The sequence below is a fragment of the Salmo salar genome, chromosome 14 (assembly GCF_965601325.2).
Source record: "Salmo salar chromosome 14, fSalSal1, whole genome shotgun sequence".
Taxonomy (NCBI): Eukaryota; Metazoa; Chordata; class Actinopteri; order Salmoniformes; family Salmonidae; genus Salmo; species Salmo salar.
This window is the reverse complement of record NC_138304.1, coordinates 78198102-78218067: the sequence shown is the minus strand read 5'-3', so window position 1 is coordinate 78218067 and position 19966 is coordinate 78198102. Positions and strand designations below refer to the sequence as shown.

Sequence of the window (19966 nt, the reverse complement as noted above, 5' to 3'; positions counted from 1 at the left end):
TCGTATTGACAGCTATGTGGCTGTAATTACGATACCAATCATTATGAAAGCGTTACACCAGTTTTTCCAACCCCGGTCCTCGAGTACCCCTAACAGTAACACAGATTCGTGGTTGCCATTGACAAACTCACCTCATTCAGCTCATTGAGGGCTTGATGATTAGTTGATAAGTTGATTAGTTGACAAGATGAACCAGTTGTGCTTGTCCGGGGTTACAAAAGTATACTGTTGGGTGTATTTGAGGACCAAGAAACACTGTATTGCGAAATGCTTTTGGGTAATTCCCAAATACCGGCCATTGCAAAGTGAGCAGGCGTTCATACGTGATGTTGGCAAAAACATTTTTTTAAATGTGTTCAAATTTTGCCCAATAGGTTATGGCGTCAGTCAGAGTCGTCACAGGCGTGGCGGCCCGAGTTGATGTCATACTTAAACTATAATTCTGCTCTCCAAGTAATTACTCGCTCATTATGCAGTTCCTCTAAACACATGCTGTGCTGTTGGACTCAAACAAGCTGCATTTCAACGGGCGTTTCAAAAACAACTTGAACCAGGTCAGTCATTTGTGTATCTGTCAGAGCTGTATTAGCCCTGGTGTGACCGGAGAGTGAGTGAGTTAGAAAGTGAGTGAGTTAGAGTTTACAACGTTTACATGTTAGTAATTTAGCAGACAAGAGCGACTTACAGTTAGCGTAATATTTTACCCATTGGAAAGTCTCTCACCCTATCACACAATGTTGTGCAACTTAGTTGCTGTCTGTGCGGATGATGGGGGAGAGTTTTTGGGAAGGGGTTTTGTGCGGCGGGTCACTGCTGGAGTGCGTTGTCTGTGTTCATCCAAACAAAATACAACTTGATTATTTCATGGGAAATCAGTGTCCTAGACTGTTTACGCTAGTCAACAAACTACGTGCGAGTTTCGGTGGCATTACACGTTCGTTACAATAGCTAGGTGGGACAACCACTTATCTCAGTCATGTATATGTATGTATGTATGTCAGAGCTTGGGGGGGGTAAAAAGTGCAGCGCAGTTCACAACAACATTTACGAAAGGAGCTCTCATGTGGCACATGGTGGTTCTGGCTTCCACCGGCCAAGTTCTGCCGACACCGAGCATACTCCCCCTTTCTGGGCAAAAACCTCATGACACGTCAAATTAACGTCTAATTTTGAGTTGCGAACAAATGTAAATTCAACATGAATTGCACTAACCCGTGACATTATGTTGACCTGTGGTTTAATTCTGGTTAAAGTGAAAAATAAACGGTGTACATTGACCGTTAACGCCAGTCTGATGAAAATAACGTATATTTTTAACCAGTGGGAGAACTGTTGACTACCGCTCTCTAAAATGAGAAGAGTTCTCTAGTCCGCTCCCCAAAATAAATCGGAAACATCCATGTTATCCTGTGTCCAAGGCTGAGTGCGTCTCCATTATAGTCCACTAATTTTGACCAGGGTCCATAGTAGTGCTTCCACATTCGCATTGCTTGCTGTTTGGGGTTTTAGGCTGGGTTTCTGTATAGCACTAAATGTCATTGATAGTGCACCATAATGTAATAGGGTGCTATTTGGGATTAATAAGCAGTGGTGTAAAGTACTTAAGTAAAAATACTTTAACGTACTACTTAAGTCGGTTTTTTGGATATCTGTACTTTACTATTTATATTTTTACAACTTTTACTTCACTACATTCCTGAAGAAAATAATGTACTTTTTACTCCCTACATTTTCCCTGACAACCAAAAGTACTCCTTACATTTTGAATGCTTTGCAGGACAGGAAAGTGGTCCAATTCGCACATCCCTGGTCATCCCTACTGCCTCTGATCTGGAAGACTCTAAACACACAGGCTTTGTTTGTAAATTATGTTGGAGTGTGCCCCTGGCTGAAAAACAACAAAATGGTGAAGTCTGGGTTGCATAATATAAGGAATATTACATTATTTATACTTTTGATACTTAAGTATATTTGAACATTTACTTTTAATACTTAAGTAAATGTAAAACCAAATACTTTACCTCAAGGAGTATTTTACTGGGGAATTTTCACTTTTACTTGAATCATTTTCTATTAAGGTATCTTTACTTTTACTCAAGTATGACCTTTGGGTACTTTTTCCACCACTGGGGAAAAAAGCCTAGATAGCTTGTTGGAAATCTGCCATATTTCTAGGTCTAAAAGCTTTAACTTTGGGAAATGCTTACTATTCCTCAAATTGACACAATTACAATTTGCTATCAAGCAGAAAGCACTGGAATTTTGACTCAATGTAAAAATTACCTGATCAGTCTTGTAAATGACTGTAATAGAATGTCATAAATCTGATTGTAATTTCCTTGAGGTGAGGAAACTCACTACAAAGTGTGTAATAGCTTTATATTTTGATTGGGTTATTTTTCTATCTAGAATGTCCTGTACAGTACAGATGTGCTGTCAAGCAAGTAATAAAAAGGGATTCAAGAACTCATCTCTGCAGAAGTTTGAGAGCTGAACTTGCTCACAGGAAGCAGGAAAGAAAAAGCAATTTCTCGGGAACACAACTTATCTGTTGCGCCATCCTGTAAAGTTGATGACTTGTATAAACCTGAGATTAGAAAATAACCTACAACTCCTCAGCCTTGACACTTTTCCTCCCTCTCTCTACTTCTCGCTCGCTCTCCCTTATTTCTTTCTTTTTTCACTTGCAACCCCCCTCCCTCCCTTCCCCTGTTGTACCATACAGCCTGTTAAGTCTGTCATCTACGGTACTTGGCCTTATGTCTCCAAGGGCTCCCTGAGTTTAATACACCACCTCTTACATTAGTGTGCATTAACCCCACCACACACACACACTCTCACATACACACACCATACACTCTTTCGCTCTCACTCAAACACACCTGTCAAATTGCCTTCCCAAAATGACAACCTACCACATGTTCCAAATAAACATCTAATGGAAGTTCAAATGAGAAGTCACACATTTTAGATGTTGGATTATACCCATATGTCTTACAAAGACTTATGACTCCGAGTAGCAGTAGCACGATAGGCCTACTGTTTACACCTTACAGGTGATGTGGATATGTGCCAAGGCCGGCAGTTCAGATGTGATTATGAGAGGGTGATGTTTTTCCGGGTTTTACCCGCCCACAGAACGATCACGATCCCTCCCACACAGCCTCAGACATTCCTCCATTCCGTTATCTTCCTCTTCATCTCTCCCAGACAACCTTCACAACCCCTGCTCCTCTGTCTCCCTGCAGGGCAGACCCAGGGTTTCCTGGTAGAATGCTTTTTTTTAAAACACTCCCAGCCTCTGGTCTCTGTGTCCCTTTGTATTGGAGATCTGCACTAAATTGACATGACACAGATTTGTAATGAGCAAAAATGGGAAGTCAGTATGTTTTTCTGCTAACCCCTTATTTTATCAACTCTGCCTATAATTTGACGAGAGATTTCTGTGTGGAATGTGGCTATAGACTTGCCTTGGCTGAATGTGAACAATACTGTGACATGTTAACAGTAAACCCTGCCTGCTGCATAGTGGAGCTCTGTCCTTTTATGTGGAAGTAGATCCCAGGAGGTCTTCCTGCTTCTCTGTTTTTAGTATAAAGCTAGAGTTGGTTCTGGGAATACTTCAAATTGAAAGCTGTTGAAGGGCCTTTTTGTTTTAGCACATATGATCGTTAATTTACCCAGCAGTGTGTATTTGTTATAAATGTCTTGTTTGCCTTCTAGGTGGATGGTTGACTGGACAGGCAGTGAACGCTAGACGCACCAGTCACTGACCTCACGCTGTCAACAGCAGAAGAGCAGATGGATATAGTTACCTGGCCATCGTTAAGTTGACAGGACCATCCTGGATTGTGTACCACAGTGGAATTACCATACTATTGGTCAGCAGACGAGTAATGGACATGCACAAGGATTCCTCATCTATGGATTTCAATGGAGTGATTGTTGTCTGACCAAAACATTTTCTATAGAAAGCTTCCCTACAAAATATAAGGAGCTAGTATTCTGGTCACATTTTTACTGAGATGTTATTGTTTTCCAACGGCTTGAAGTGGAGCCTGTAATTGTGATGAAGACACGGCCTGTTTCTGTTCATCAGAGGAACCCTGTGTTCATCCTGTTATAACCAAGAAATCTCCAGGGGAGGAATTATTCTCAGACATCCCTTGGAAATCTGAATTTTCAATAAGGGGCTTCTCTGTTTTTCCCTTCCCTCCGCTTCCCTGAAAATTTCATTTTTGTCTACCACTACACCATGTATCTATCGATGCAGAAGAACTTCAGGGCATTTACTGTGTTAGCCTTTATTGTAACTTTCACCACTTTCCTCTTCAGTTTCACGTTGAGAGATCCCTCTCTGTACTTCTTCAAATATGCCATACACAAGTCGGACAACTTCTTCTCTAAAGGCCAGTGTGGCTGTCGACAGTGTATGACAGAGCTGGAGGACGACCCCTGGTTCACTGAGCGGTTCAACCTGTCAGTCCACCCTCTGATGTCTAGGAAGAACAGCCTGCTGACTGACGACACATACCACTGGTGGCAGGTGAGATGTTACTACTGCAAGGGTTAGGATTGAGCTTGTGCTAGGGTTAGGGTTGAACTGGATTGTGGACATGAATCAAGGGTTAGGTTTAGGGTTGAGGCAAGGGTTAGTTGAACCGGGATGTGGACATAAAGCAAGGGTTAGAGTTTGAGTTAGTCCACCCTCTGACCTGGAGGGACAGTCTGCTGACTGACATGTACATGTGATGGCAGATGAGATGTTCTGAGACTTACAGGTGAATAATCAGAGGTGAGTTTGGTTCAGTCACATCAGGCAACCCATCCTAATGATAATCAGGACAAGGAAGAAAACAATGTGTCCATGACTACGTTATTAATGATATGTACGTACCAACGCAATGAACTTTGTTTTCTTAACAATGCCATCTCCTAGTCAGCTATGCTTTATTATGAGGTGGCTAAGATTGCACCAGAAAGAACTGAATGAATACCATTCAATACTGCTAGAAAAGTCTAGATCCAATAAACAGAGGGAAAAAAACTTCCACTCCCTGTTGCTCAGGCTTTCAGAGACATTCTATTTTTGAACCTAATCTGTCACAATATTGACAGTTATAGGTTAGTTGAAATTAGTTTGCTTAGGCATTAAATATGTTAAAAAAAAAAAAAAAAAAAGGAGAAAAAATGATTGTGGCATTGCCCCAGATCCAAACCTATGATCTTCTGCTGTCTGTCCATTGAATGAATCCACTGCTCCACCAAAGCTGGTCATTTTAGTCTATTCAAACAGACTCTATTTCAAAGGAAACAAGCACTCATTAAGATCCAATTAGTGGGCATGGCCAACACAACTGAACATACTTTAATGGATACCTTGGGATTTTGGCAATGAAGCCCTTTACCTACTTCCCCAGAGTCAGATGAAGCAGTCGATACCGTTTGTATGTGTCTGCGTCCAGTAGGGCAACATGTAGCCAAGCGGAGTGTTGGGCCAAATCCCAGAGCCAACTAGGTGAAAACTCTGATGTGCTATTGAGCAAGGCACTTAACCCTAATTGCTCTTGTAAGTTTCTCTGGATTAGAGCATCGGCTAATATAGAGGTAGTTTTGAGAGCCAATACTAACTAGTGTTGGCTCAATGACTGGAAGTCTATGGGTATTTGCTAGCAGATTTCCAGTCATTGCGCTAACGCTAGTTAGCAATTGTGCTAGTTGGCAACTTCCTTCAAAATGCAAGCAGATGTAAAAATGGTATCCATGAGTTCATCTGACTCTGGGCAAGTAGATACAGGGACTCATTACCAAAATCCCTAACTATCCCTTTAATAGGATTGTTTTTTGATGCTGAGAATATAATGTATATGTTTTTAAATAACATTCTTAGAACATTTTTTGAACTAATGTTTTGTGTTTTTTTATGGAGTTTTCTTGAACATGACCTTAAATAGAATGATGAGGAAACCTGCAGAAAACATTATGCTGAAATACTGGAATTCCCACAGAAAACCGCTGTTTCTTAACGTTTTCTGATCATTCTGAGAACATGAGTTTAAATAGAACCACGAGGAAACGTTATGGGAAGGTTGTATGCAAAATAACCATAGGACAATCATGCTCTCACCAAGCGCTAAAAAACATATGGTTCTCAGAACATTGTGGTAGCTGGGCTGTCTATGCTGTGTGTCTACCTCTTCTGTCTCTGCTCTGTCCAGAGTGGTTGAAGACACAGCTAAAGGATTGACGGTTTCCGTCTCTCTCCAGAAATTGCAGGAACATGAGGACCCGGCCAACTTCAGCGAGGTGGTGGAGAAGTTGTTCCAGGTCATCCCTGATGATGACGACCTCTACAAGGACGCGGGGCCTGAGCGCTGTAGGACCTGTGCTGTGGTGGGAAATTCTGGGAACCTCAAGGGCTCCCGCTACGGACCCCTCATCGACTACAGTGATGTCATCATCAGGTGACTGAGCAAGCTTGTTTTTTGTTTGTCACACCTCAGAGTATTATATAAGGAATGGAGCTGCAAAGCCAGATGAGGTTTTGTTCTGTATAGCATTCATGTCTGACCAAGATCTAGGTTTTGATGTTATTTTGCAAGTGCAACCATTGTAGTCCACTTTCTTGATTCCCACCCCAACCTTTGATAAGATTACACCTGAGCCGGGTATACAAAGCGTTTTATAGACTACAATGATCATGACAATACCACATGAAAGTATAAGTTTGTTCCATGGAGGTGTTTGTATAGGCTATGAATATCATCTCACTTGTTGAATTATAATGTGATCTGATCGTGGTATGAGGTACATGTAGGTGTCGACGCTCCATTTGGTTTGATGTCATCAATATCACCCTAGCATAGACAGTTCCTCACATCGTGTCACACCTGTCAGCTGCCCTACTTGTTGTTCCCATGTCAGTTTGTCTCATAGAATTTGATAGTCAAAGCCCAAAAGCTGTTTTAGCATGATGTGCAGCACAATTGAGGGCTTTTGCTATTTTGTAGTAGTCAACTGGGACTTGATATGGGTTGGGTCGCAGAATTCCATCCAGGTCAGCAGAAGGGGTCAGCTAATGAAATGTACTCCTGAGAAAACGTTCTTTTAAAACCTTTTATTGCAGTGGGCTAAATTAGGACCACAGTGATTTTTGGTAGTCTTAACTAAATCTATTTTGAAACAAAAGTATATACCTCACACACATCGTTATGAGCTCATAAAAGACACCTGTACCATTTCAGATATAGTTTAAATTTGAAATTGAGTTTGCATACAAATATTGCACTTTATATATATCACAGAAGACTGAAATATAACAAAACTGTTTGACATAGAAACACCGGATTTTCTGAAATCTTTATTAATTAACATTCCACCCATGAGGCCAAAGAGTGCGCTTTTGGTCATTGACTACAGGAAAGGCTACCTGCAGGTGGCAGTTAATAGCCCTTGGTTTTATACGTGGTGAAACTTGACACACTCCAGCACATTGGTGGGGGTTTGAACCTTTTCAGTTTGTTTACCAACGTCCAACCATTCCCTCCAAGATTTTGCTGGTTTTTTTTGTGATATTTGCAGGAAAAAATGCTTGATTTTGCAGCGGCAATTATACAATTTTGCATAGCAATATGCAACTATTTTGGCAAACTTGTTGCGGAAATGCGCTGATGAGGAACCACATTATGCGATAAATGTGCTATGATTGGTCAATTACGAGCCCTCTTTGTATTACAGTGATGGGTCAGTTTTATACGATGACTGTTTTTTGCTGAAATAGTGCAGTGAATGGTAAAATTAGCAGGGAATTGTTGATTTTGCTAAACATTTTGATATCACGGAATCCTGGAGGGACTGGCCAATATATTAGAATAAGATAGGGGTTTGTTCGAGCAGTAAGGCTAACGAAGCCAACTGTAGACGAAAGTCGGCGAGTTATAGTCGGGGGAGGTGCAGCCGAAAGTTAGACACTGGGGTGGTTAACAACAGCAAGGCTCAGTTCAACTTGGCAGTGTCAACATAGCTGCTATCGTTTAAAAAAGTTTTCCTTTCTAAAAGTCAAATGTTCCTATAGCCCCATATCAAACACCCAAACAAAACATAACATGTATAGGCTACAATTAATTGGTCTCATCACTTTCATTTGTATCCCATGTAGAATCGAGGCAAAGTTGGTTCCTGTTTCAGTCACTTTTGGTCACGTTCGTGTGGGTTAACCAAAAACACCCTAATAATTGGTTGACAAATGGTGCATCCCACAATTCAGGTAATGGCTGCATAGTGCAGTTGGTGAGAAGCGACTTGAAAGCAACTTATTTATTAACTGCATGACCTTTGATCACATGGTTTTTGTAAAGTTCATGCAGTCAACATGCAAGTCCAGCTTTAGATTTGATTTCTGCACTGTTTTTCATGAGGAACCAGACCAACTATCAATGTGTAAATAAGGAGGAAAGTCCTTGGCTGAAATGGATTATACTGCTCATTGTCACGTCCTGACCATAGAAAGCTTTTATTTTCTATGGTAGAGTAGGTCAGGGCGTGACAGGGGGTTTTGTCTAGTTTATTTATGTCTATGTTAGTTCTAGTTTCTTTTTTCTATGTTGGGGTTTTGTCTAGTTTATGTATTTCTATGTGGGGTTCTAGTTTATGTATTTCTATGTTGTTGTTTTTTGGGATGATCTCCAATTAGAGGTCATCGTTGTCTCTAATTGGGGATCATATTTAAGTTGTTGTTTTTCCCACTAGGTTTTGTGGGAGATTATTTTGAGGTAGTGTATGTTTCACCTCTTCGTCACGGTTTGTTATTTTGTTTAGTAGTTTATTTGTATGTCTTGCATAGTTTCACAGTTATAATAAAATGTGGAACGATACACACGCTGCACTTTGGTCCGCTCCTTCATACGACAATCGTGACACTCATCCCACACTCACTTAACACACAAACACACAGAGAGGGAGAGAGATCCTCTCTGCAGAACTAACTAGATTAATTGAACAGGCAGAATCACAGCTTTGCACTCACTGTTACTGGGACACATATGAATTGTATGATCATGTGGAAAGCAGGAATGCCATAGACTGCCACAAGATTCATCACCATGTTCACATTCCAAATTAAATACATTTAATTTAGATACAAATTCAAGTTTTTTTTACCTCCAGGCATCCCACCCTCAAAACAGCTATGTTGATTAGTATCTGGAAGTAGTATCATCTATATGTTGTATTGCAGAAGATACTACCTTAACCGTAACCCTGCATAATGAACATGGCTCCTACCTCTGGCTATGAGAAGGATGTTGGGAGCTGGACTCCACATCACGTCATGTACCCAGAGAGCGCCATAGATCTGGACAACACCAGCAGTGTTCTGCTCCATATGTTATATTGGAGAATATACTACCATAACCGTAACCCTGCTCCTGCAGAATGAACATGGCTCCTACCGCTGGCTTTGAGAAGGATGTTGGGAGCCGGACTACGCATCATGTCATGTACCCAGAGAGCGCAATAGATCTGGACAACACCACCAGTCTTCTGCTCATCCCCTTCAAGACTCTGGACCTGCAGTGGATCACCAGTGCCTTGACCACCGGCTCCATCAAAGAGTGAGTGACCAATAACAATGCGCTACACGTTCACATAAAATATGTAAGTGCACCTTAGCAAACCTTCAATAGAAACTGTAGTTGACGCCTGTGGAATTGTCTGCAAAGATGAAAGTATAAACAACGTTCTCATCGCTGAGGTCCGGAATCATTTATCCTTCAAGCTGTGTAAACTTTCTGTTGTGACTATCATTAATCTGATGACTGTTATTTATTTGATCAACTGTTTTTAATTGTTACTCGACTAAATGAATCATGTCACAATTGACTCATTAGGAATTTGGGGCACCATGCGAAAAGTTGTTTAAGGAATTAAACTCTAAAGATATAGATATCTCTTACATCAATAACAGTCAATTATTAATCGTTACCTAATATCAGTCTCATTCTGAACGTCACATACTCTTTGCTATCTGCAACAACCCTAACTTTATTGATGAATCAGCAATACACAAATTGGCTTAATTATTTATTTTCTAACTAAATAATTAAACAGAAAACATACATACACACGGTATAGATTATTGATTAGATGTAATACAATGAAAACAGGTCCCCAGTGGAAGAACAAAAGCATCACTGCTTGGTTACAAAAGGGAGGGGTCAATAGAAAGGGAAAGGGAGAGACAGAGATTCAACTTATCATTGTTACAATTGGAACCTATGCTTAAAGGAATACTAATACTTTGCACATTAACCACCGCTCAATCGGATAGGAAATGCATTATATAAATGTATATATTTACTCGTAGATGTCTTTCTCCAATCGATCCGTCTATGGGGAGAGGCTCGATGTAAGGCTCTGGTTGTCCACCAGAGGTCACAATGTCCTTAGTTGTGGAGCTGCTCTGGTAGTTAAGTGTTTGTTAGAATAGATATTTCAGATGTAGCAACAACCTCTGTGCTGTGTACAAGCCTGTGAATAGAATGTGTCTGACTATATGGTGGAAAGACTACTGTATTTATTTCATTTTTACTTCTGCGTTTTACTAAGAAATGGCTGTATGTTTTTTATTTATTTAGTATGTGTTCATGAAGTGGAAATGTGTCTAAACTATAAGAAGTTTGTTTGGCCGGCCTTGATGTCCTTGTCCCATCACGCTCTAGCGGCTCCTATGGCGGGCCAGGTGCATGCACGCTAACACGGTTGCCAGTTGTATGGTGTTTCCTCTGACACATTGGTGCGGCTGGCTACCGGGTTAAGTGAGCAGTGTGGCTTGGCAGGGTCGTGTTTCAGAGGACGCATGGCTCTCGACTTTCGCCTCTCTCGAGTCCGTACGGGAGTTGCAACGATGGGACAAGACTGTTAATACCAATTTGGATATCACGGAATTGGGGTATACATACATACATACATACATACATACAGTTGAAGTCGGAAGTTTACATACACTTAGGTTGGAGTCATTAAAACATGTTTTTCAACCACTTTACAAATGTTTTGTTAACAAACTATAGTTTGGCAAGTCGGTTAGGACATCTACTTTGTGCATGACACAAGTAATTTTTCCAACAATTGTTTACAGACAGATTATTTCACTTATAATTCACTGTATCACAATTCTAGTGGGTCAGAAGTTTACGTACACTAAGTTTGTTGTGCCTTTAACAGCTTGGAAAATTCAAGAAAATTATGTCATGGCTTTAGAAGCTTCTGATAGGCTAATTGACATCATTTGAGTCAATTGGAGGTGTACCTGTGGATGTATTTCAAGGCCTATCTTCAAACTCCGTGCCTCTTTGCTTGACATCATGGGAAAATCAAAAGAAATCAGCCAAGACTTTAGAAAAGAAATTGTAGACCTCCACAAGTCTGGTTCATCCTTGGGAGCAATTTCCAAATGCCTGAAGGTACCACATTCATCTGTACAAACAATAGTACACAAGTATAAACACTGTGGGACCACGCAGCCGTCATACCTCTCAGGAAGGAGACACATTCTGTCTCCTAGAGATGAACGTACTTTTGTGCAAAAAGTGCAAATCAATCCCAGAACAACAGCAAAGGACCTTGTGAAGATGCTGGAGGAAACAGGTACAAAAGTATCTATATCCACAGTAAAACGAGTCCTATATTGACATAACCTGAAAGGCTGCTCAGAAAAGAAGCCACTGCTCTAAAACCGCCATGGAAAAGCCAAACTACAGTTTGCAACTGCACATGGGGACAAAGATCGTACTTTTTGAAGAAATCTCCTCTGGTCTGATGAAACAAAAATAGAACTGTTTGACCATAATGACCATTGTTATGTTTAGAGGAAAAAGGGAGACGCTTGCAAGTCGAAGAACACCATCACAACCCGGGAAGCCCGGGGGTGGCAGCATCATGTTGTGGGGGTGCTTTGCTGCAGGAGGGACTGGTGCACTTCACAAAATTGATGGCATCATGAGAAGGAAAATATGTGGATATATTGAAGCAACATCTCAAGACATCAGTCAGGAAGTTAAAGCTTGGTCACAAATGGGTCTTCCAAATGGACAATGACCCCAAGCATACTTCCAAAGTTGTGGTAAAATGGCTTAAGGACAACAAAGTCAAGGTATTGGTGTGGCCATCACAAAGCCCTGATGTCAATCCTATTGAAAATTTGTGGTCAGAACTGAAAATGTGTGTGTGAGCAAGGAGGCCTACAAACCTGACTCAGTTACACCAGCTCTGTCAGGAGGAATGGGCCAAAATTCACCCAACTTATTGTGGGAAGCTTATGGAAGGCTACCCAAAACATTTGACCAATTTAAAGGCAATGCTACACAATACTAATTGAGTGTATGTATACTTCTGACCCACTGGGAATGTGATGAAAGAAATAAAAGCTGAAATAAATCATTCTCTCTGCTGTTATTCTGACATTTCACATTCTTAAAGTAAAGTGGTGATCCTAACTGACCTAAGACATGGAATTTCTACTAGGATTAAATGTCAGGAATTGTGAAATGTTGAAATGTATTTGGCTAAGGTGTATGTAAACTTCTGACTTCAACTGTACATGCATACCCCCCCAAGCTCTGACATACATACATACATACATACATACATACATACATACATACATACATACATACATACATACATACATACAGTTGAAGTAGGTGAACGGCTGATCTCCGCATGTCTGGTTCCCACTGTGAAGCAAGGAGGAGGAGGTATGATTGTGTGGGGGTGCTTTGCTGGTGACACTGTCTGATTATATTTAGATTTCAAGGCACATTAAAATTGCATGGCTACCAGAGCATTCTGCAGCGTTTCGCCAACCCATCTGGTCTGCGCTTAGTGGGACTATCATTTGTTTTTCAACACGACAATGACCCAACACACCTCTGGGCTGTGTAAGGGCTATTTGACCAAGGAGAGTGCTCAGTGCTCAGCATATATGGGAACTACTTCAAGACTGTTGGAAAAGCATTCCAGGTGAAGCTGGTTGAGAGAATAGTGTGCGCAAAGCTGTCAAGGCAAAGGGGGGCTATTTGAAGATTCTCAAATACATTTTGTTTTGTTTAACACTTTCTTGGTTACTACATGATTCCATATGTTATTTCATAGCTTTGATGTCTTCATTATTATTCTACAATGTAGAAAATAGTAAAAATAAAAACCCTTGAATGAGTAGGTGTCCAAACTTTTGACTGGGACTGTATATATGTTATTGGTCTGATGGTCAAGAAGTCTTAGAGCTCTAGTTATAACACAGTATAGCATGAATCTTGAGGAAGGCAGCATAGCTGTCAACTTTGGTATCGACACTGAACAAAAATATAAACTCAACATGTAAAGTGTTGGTCTCATGTTTCATGAGCTCAAATGAAAGATCCCAGAAATGTTCCATACGTGCAAAAAGCTTATTTCTCTCAAATGTTGTGCCCAAATGTATTTACATCTGTTTGTGAGCATTTCTCCTTTGCCAAAATAATCCATCCAGCTGACAGGTGTGGCATATCAAAAAGCTGATTGTAAACGACATGATCATTACACAGGTGAACCTTGTGCTGGGGACAATTAAAGGCCACTCTAAAATGTGAAGTTTTGTCACACAACGCTACAGATGTTTTGAGGAAGTGTGCAATTGGCATGCTGACTACAGGAATTTCCATCAGAGCTGTTGCCAGAATTAGTTAATTTCTCTACCATAAGCCGTCTCAATGTCATTTTAGAGAATTTGACAGTACGTCCAACCGGCCTCTCGACCACGTGTATGGTGTTGTGTGGGCGAGCGCTTCGCTGATGTCAACGTGAACAGATTGCCCCATGGTGACAGTGGGATTATGGTATGGGCAGGCATACGCTATGGACAACGAACACAATTACATTTTATCGATGGCAATTTGAATGCACAGATATACCGTGATGCGATCCTGAGGCCCATTGTCATTCCGTTCATCCACCGCCATCACCTCATGTTTCAGCATGATAATGCACGTCCCTATGTCGCAAGGATCTGTACACAATTCCTGGAAGCTGAACATGTTCCATTTCTTCCATGGCCTGCATACTTGGAATGCTCTGTATTGGCATAAGACAGTGTGTTCCAGATCCTGCCAATATCCAGGAACTTCGCACAGCCATTGAAGAGGAGTGGAACAACATTCCACAGGCCACAATCAACAGCCTGATCAACTCGCGCTGCATGAGGCAAATGGTCACACTGGTTTTTTTTTAAGGTATCTGTGACCAACAAATGCATATCTGTATTCCCAGTCATGTGAAATTGATAGATTAGGGCCTAATTAATTTATTCAATTGACTTTGAAGTTGTTGCGTTTTTTTTATTTTGGTTCAGTATATTGTATTTTATTTAATTGGATCTACACTGTGCAACTTTTCTTTTCATACAGCCTAGCCTACATGCGGTGCAAATCAAATCATTCCCAAATCAACGTTGGTTATATGACCTCACACCTAGCACATCTTAAGAGTGTGGTTTTAAATCATAATAGCGTATGACCTTATGCACGACCTTTGACCTTGATGGGAAACAAGCCTCTGCTGTTTGCATCTGCATCTGGTCATCTTTATCGTTAGGACTGTCATTGTGATCATCTGTTAAAACATAAATAATGTGACAAACTGTTACTGTTCCAACACAAACAGTTAAACCAAGTATAAAAACAGTAACCAAAACGGTATCAGTGTCACAAATTCACTATGAACTGTAACATTTTCTAACCTGAAATTGGGTTTCTTTTCCAGACATGACAACCTTTTACTGAACATATTACTGGTATAGGCTACTAGTTTGTCATGAGGAGCTCATAGTCAGTAGTCTGTTAGCCAATGCCGATAGCCGGGCCACCACAAAGTAAACAAAGTTGGCGGCGCTTCTGTTTCTGTCAGAAATAAGGTGAACTTTATCAAAGATGGTGGTTGATACTGACAGTATCAAAGATACTTTGGTCTCCCCTTTTACACTGCATTACCAAAGGTGTGTGGACACCTGCTAGTCGAACATCTCATTGCTAAATCATGGGCTTTAATATGGAGTTGGTCACCCCCCCCTTGCTTATAACAGCCTCCACTCTTCTGGGAAGGCTTTCCACTAGATGTGGGAACATTGCTGCGGGGACTTGCTTCCATTCAGCCACGAGCATTAGTGAGGTCGGGCACTGATGTTGGGCGATTAGGCCTGGCTCGCAGTCGGCGTTTCAATTCATCCAAAAGGTGTTCAATGGGGTTGAGGTCAGGGCTCTGTGCAGGCCAGTCAAGTTCTTCCACACTGATCTCGACAAACCATTTCTATATGGACCTCACTTTGTGCACGGGGGCATTGTCATGCTGAAACAGGAAAGGTCTTCCCTAACTGTTGCCACAAAGTTGGAAGCACAGAATTATCTACAATGTCATTGTATGCTGTAATATTAAGATTTCCCTTCACTGGAACTAAGGGGCGTGAACCATGAAAAACAGCTCCAGACCATTATTCCTCCTCCACCACCAAACTTTACAGTTGGCACTTTGCATTGGGGCAGGTAGTGTTCTCCTGGCATCCGCCAAACTTGGATTCGTCCGTTGAACTGCCATATGGTGTAGCATGATTCATCACTCCAGAGAACATTTCCACTCCTCCAGAGTCCAATGGCGGCGAGCTTTACACCACTCCAGCCGACGTTTGGCATTGCGCATAGTGCTTGTGTGGCTGCGCATCTTAGGCTTGTGTGGCTGCTCGGCCATAGAAACTCATTTCATGAAGCTCCCGACGAACAGTTCTTGTGCTGATGTTGCTTCCAGAGGTAGTTTGGAACTCTGTAATGAGTGTTGCAACCGAGGACTCCGAGCACTCAGCGGCCCCATTCTGAGCTTGTGTGGCTGAACTGGCTTGGTGGCATCCTATGACCGTGCCACGTTGAAAGCCACTGAGCTCTTCAATACGGCTATTCTACTGCCAATGTTTGTATATGGAGATTGCATGGCTGTGTTTTAAATTTTATACACCTGTCAGCAATTGGTGTGAATGAAATAGCCAAATCCACTCATTTGAAAGGGTGTCCACCTACTTTTGTATATATAGTGTATCTGTGATAATACTTTGATGGTACTTATATTATGCGTTTTGCTTCCCGCAGAACATACGTTCCTGTCCGGTCCAGGATTAAGGCAAACAAGAACAGGGTGAGTGAACCTTTGGCTCTGTCTGTAATGGCACCCTATAGTGGAGCATTACTTTTGACCAAAGCCCTACGTATGGGTCGATCTGCTTTAGTTTACCTTACCTGGAAACAAAAGAATGCAGATTTTGAAGAGTGATTGGTTGGTTGATAACATTCAAATGTAATGATTTCAACTTCTCACAAGGTCAAATTATTATTATTTTTTTGCAGGTGTTGATATACAGCCCAACCTTCTTTAAATATGTCTTTGACACATGGCTGGAGAGTCATGGCCGGTATCCCTCCACTGGCTTCCTCAGCCTATTGTTCGCCATGCACATCTGCGATAAGGTGAGTCCACCCACCTTCACAAGCTTTACACTTCCATTTGTCTGTCTGCCAAAGTTCTATACACCCTGAGCGTGACTGCAAAGCATGAGCTGGGTTTGCTTTGAGTTTGTGCTGAGGTCTTAGTTTAAAGCGGTAAAAAGTGTCCCAAAATTATATATATTTTTTTTACTGCCGATGGAATTGAAGTCACCGCCTGTGTTGGTGAAATGGCAATACGCTGTGCAGTATTAGCAACTTAGCTACCCACCACTTGGCTCACGCAGCAACGCTGCTCTACAAATACATTTTGGGCCGAAAAGAGGGGCAGAGCACCGAGTGTTATGCTAATTATCTCCATCTACACGGGAGGAGTGAATTGCAGGCAATTACCATGTCCTAGGCAGAAGCCATTAGCCCAAACAAAGAGAAACCTGTTTCAAAGTTGATACATGTTCCTCCAGGTATAGTTGTATGTATATTTTAATGACATTTATTTCATATTATTTAATACATGATTTTCAAAAGTGTGCTCTATTTGAAGTAAAAATTGGAAATATACTTACATGAAACATTTCATTTTAAGACTTCAGGAAATAGGTTAACTGTTATGTTTAATAAAAATGCACCCATGGTTGCCAACAGCCTTTTGGCTATTCGTCTTTTGAATGTAGAAAAACAGGAATCTATACAGTTTACCCAAGTGATGCAGAGGGAGGGGCAACTGCACCTGTCTTTGAACGAGACACACTGCCAATGTCCTGTAGTTGATTTTGTAGATCTAATATGTGTCAGAGTACCAGAACACCATATAAACACATCAATCAGTACAGCAACATTCCACCTCATCAGTTCTGTGGTACATGGCATTATCTGGGTCAAAGCACATATGTATATGACTATATAAATCACATGGTAATCAGTGGCATCGTTCACCAAACCAGTTTGGGGGAGGGGGGGTGGCACACTGATGGCCAAATCCAGGGTGGATGAGTATCTCTGCATAATGGTGTATTGTATCATTTAGGTGAGTGTGTACGGGTTCGGAGCGGACCGGTATGGGAACTGGCACCACTACTGGGAAAATAATTACAACGGAGGCGATTTCCGCGAAACCGGGGTGCATGATGCGGACCATGAGTACAACGTGACCCTGCTTCTGGCTGACAAACACAAGATCAATTTTTTCAAAGGCTTCTGATATCTGGATATGTCATTGGCCTGAGACCAAGCCTCATCAGCCTAAATCCTGTCGACTCAGTTTATCCCCAATGGGTAATCCCTGATTGAAATTACATTGTTTCAACGTAATTTGTCAATGTATCGTGATGTGGAATGCATGTGTAAAATGTATTGGATTTGCAAAAAGTAATCAATGTAAACGATTGTTTTGAGGGTGAAATTTCAATAAGGATTATGTCATGGTAACCTATTTTTAAGACACAACTTATATAAAATGTTACATTTGTACCTTTTTGTAACAATGTCAGATCTTTAATGTTATATCCACTATCAGACACCCACACAAAAAGTAAAGTGTTAGTTGTGAACTAACACTTTACTTTTTCCTCCTGAGTAGCTTTGACTTTGCTGATAGCTACTTCATTGTGGATAAATGTACTTACTGTGATATGTGGTTGTCCCTACTGTGATATGTGGTTGTACCTTCTTGCACTAAATATCTGTGTCGCTCTGGATATGAGCATCTGTTAAATGACTAAAATGTATAAACTAAATAGATGAACTTTCGCTGTTGGAAGTCATTCCAAAGGGGAGGTTTAACAATGCAAAGGAAACATAACCGTACTTTATCAATCACATACCATCAATGATGCTATTTAGGCCTATATAGCATTTGCGAAGTCATCAACATCTATTGTTTCAATTCAACCCAGGATTCAACTAAAAATAGATAATACGTATCGGCAAATAGTTTGAATCTGTTGGTTAATTTAAAAGTTAATAATGTATGGGGGGGGTGCTGAGCTGACATATGGAATTGTTTTGGATGGTAATACTATGAATCCCTTAGCTATTTGATTTTGAATTTTAGAACTCCTTTAGGTATAAACATTTTTTGGGATAAATTATTGATTTTGGCCTTTACTACTAAAGCGCATAGAAATGCATTGAATAGCACATTCATAAATTGCATAAAGTAACAAAACAAATCATAAGAAACAAGGTTTTGAAGTGTCTGTCATAAACTGAGGATATATAAGAATGTATATTCCAGGCACTTGTCGTCTCCCGTCTGGATTACTGCAACTCGCTGTTGGCTGGGCTCCCTGCCTGTGCCATTAAACCCCTACAACTCATCCAGAACGCCGCAGCCCGTCTGGTGTTCAACCTTCCCAAGTTCTCTCACGTCACCCCGCTCCTCCGCTCTATCCACTGGCTTCCAGTTGAAGCTCGCATCCGCTACAAGACCATGGTGATTGCCTACGGAGCTGTGAAGGGAACGGCACCTCCATACCTTCAGGCTCTGATCAGGCCCTACACCCAAACAAGGGCACTGCGTTCATCCACCTCTGGCCTGCTGGCCCCCCTACCTCTGAGGAAGCACAGTTCCCACTCAGCCCAGTCAAAACTGTTCGCTGCTCAGGCACCCCAATGGTGGAACAAGCTCCCTCACGACGCCAGGACAGCGGAGTCAATCACCACCTTCCGGAGACACCTGAAACCCCACCTCTTTAAGGAATACCTAGGATAGGATAAAGTAATCCTTCTAACCCCCCCCTTAAAAGATTTAGATGCACTATTGTAAAGTGGTTGTTCCACTGGATATCATAAGGTGAATGCACCAATTTGTAAGTCGCTCTGGATAAGAGCGTCTGCTAAATGACTTAAATGTAAATGTAATATATATTTATTTTTGTGTGTGAATATATTTATTTATTTATAAAAAAGAGTGCACGTTGAAGATCGCAGGTCTGTGGACCGCTTCACAATTTCTACAATAAACAGTATTGATCACTTGCACCATGTCATTTTAATGTCATGTATTCTTAACTGCAATCTGTCATTTAGTTGTGCTATTAGATTAAGCAAAGTGATAACACATTAAGTTATTGTATAAATAACATATCTGACATTGTATTCCCATTTGAACTTTGTTGTGCTTTTAAATGGTCTTAACTGCAGTGAGACACATTTACAGTGCGTTCAGAAACTATTCACCCTTTACTTTTTCCACATTTTGTTACTACAGCCTGAATTTAAAATGGATAACATTTAGATGTATCACTGATCTACACACAATGCCACATGTCAAAGTGGAATTGTTATTATTTATTTTTTAAACTCATTTATAAAAATGAAAAGCTGATTCACTCTTTATCGCATGCCTAAATAAGTTCATGGGTAAATATGTGCTTAGCAAGTCCAGTAAGTTGCATGAACTCGCTCTGTGTGCAATAATGGTGTTAATCAATTTCTGAATCACAAAC

General features: G+C 41.0%; 1 protein-coding gene across 3 annotated transcripts; it reads left to right on the top strand.

Annotated features, from left to right (window-relative positions):
- The first annotated feature begins 214 nt into the window (after window positions 1–214).
- Window positions 215–18261, top strand: LOC106570220 (CMP-N-acetylneuraminate-beta-galactosamide-alpha-2,3-sialyltransferase 1). Of its 3 annotated transcripts, XM_045694747.2 has the most exons (8): window positions 222–554; window positions 1778–1906; window positions 3724–4546; window positions 6268–6464; window positions 9432–9611; window positions 16167–16212; window positions 16422–16541; window positions 17545–18261. In XM_045694747.2, the coding sequence occupies exons 3-8, from the start codon at window positions 4256–4258 to the stop codon at window positions 17716–17718; spliced, it is 1008 nt and encodes a 335-aa protein (XP_045550703.1). In that variant the 5' UTR covers window positions 222–554; window positions 1778–1906; window positions 3724–4255; the 3' UTR covers window positions 17719–18261. The 3 variants fall into 3 exon arrangements, with proteins under 3 accessions (XP_013997785.1, XP_045550703.1, XP_013997784.1); XM_014142309.3 differs by lacking the exon at window positions 1778–1906; XM_014142310.3 differs by lacking the exons at window positions 1778–1906; window positions 9432–9611 and having other exon boundaries at window positions 215–554.
- The last annotated feature ends 1705 nt before the right edge of the window (window positions 18262–19966 follow it).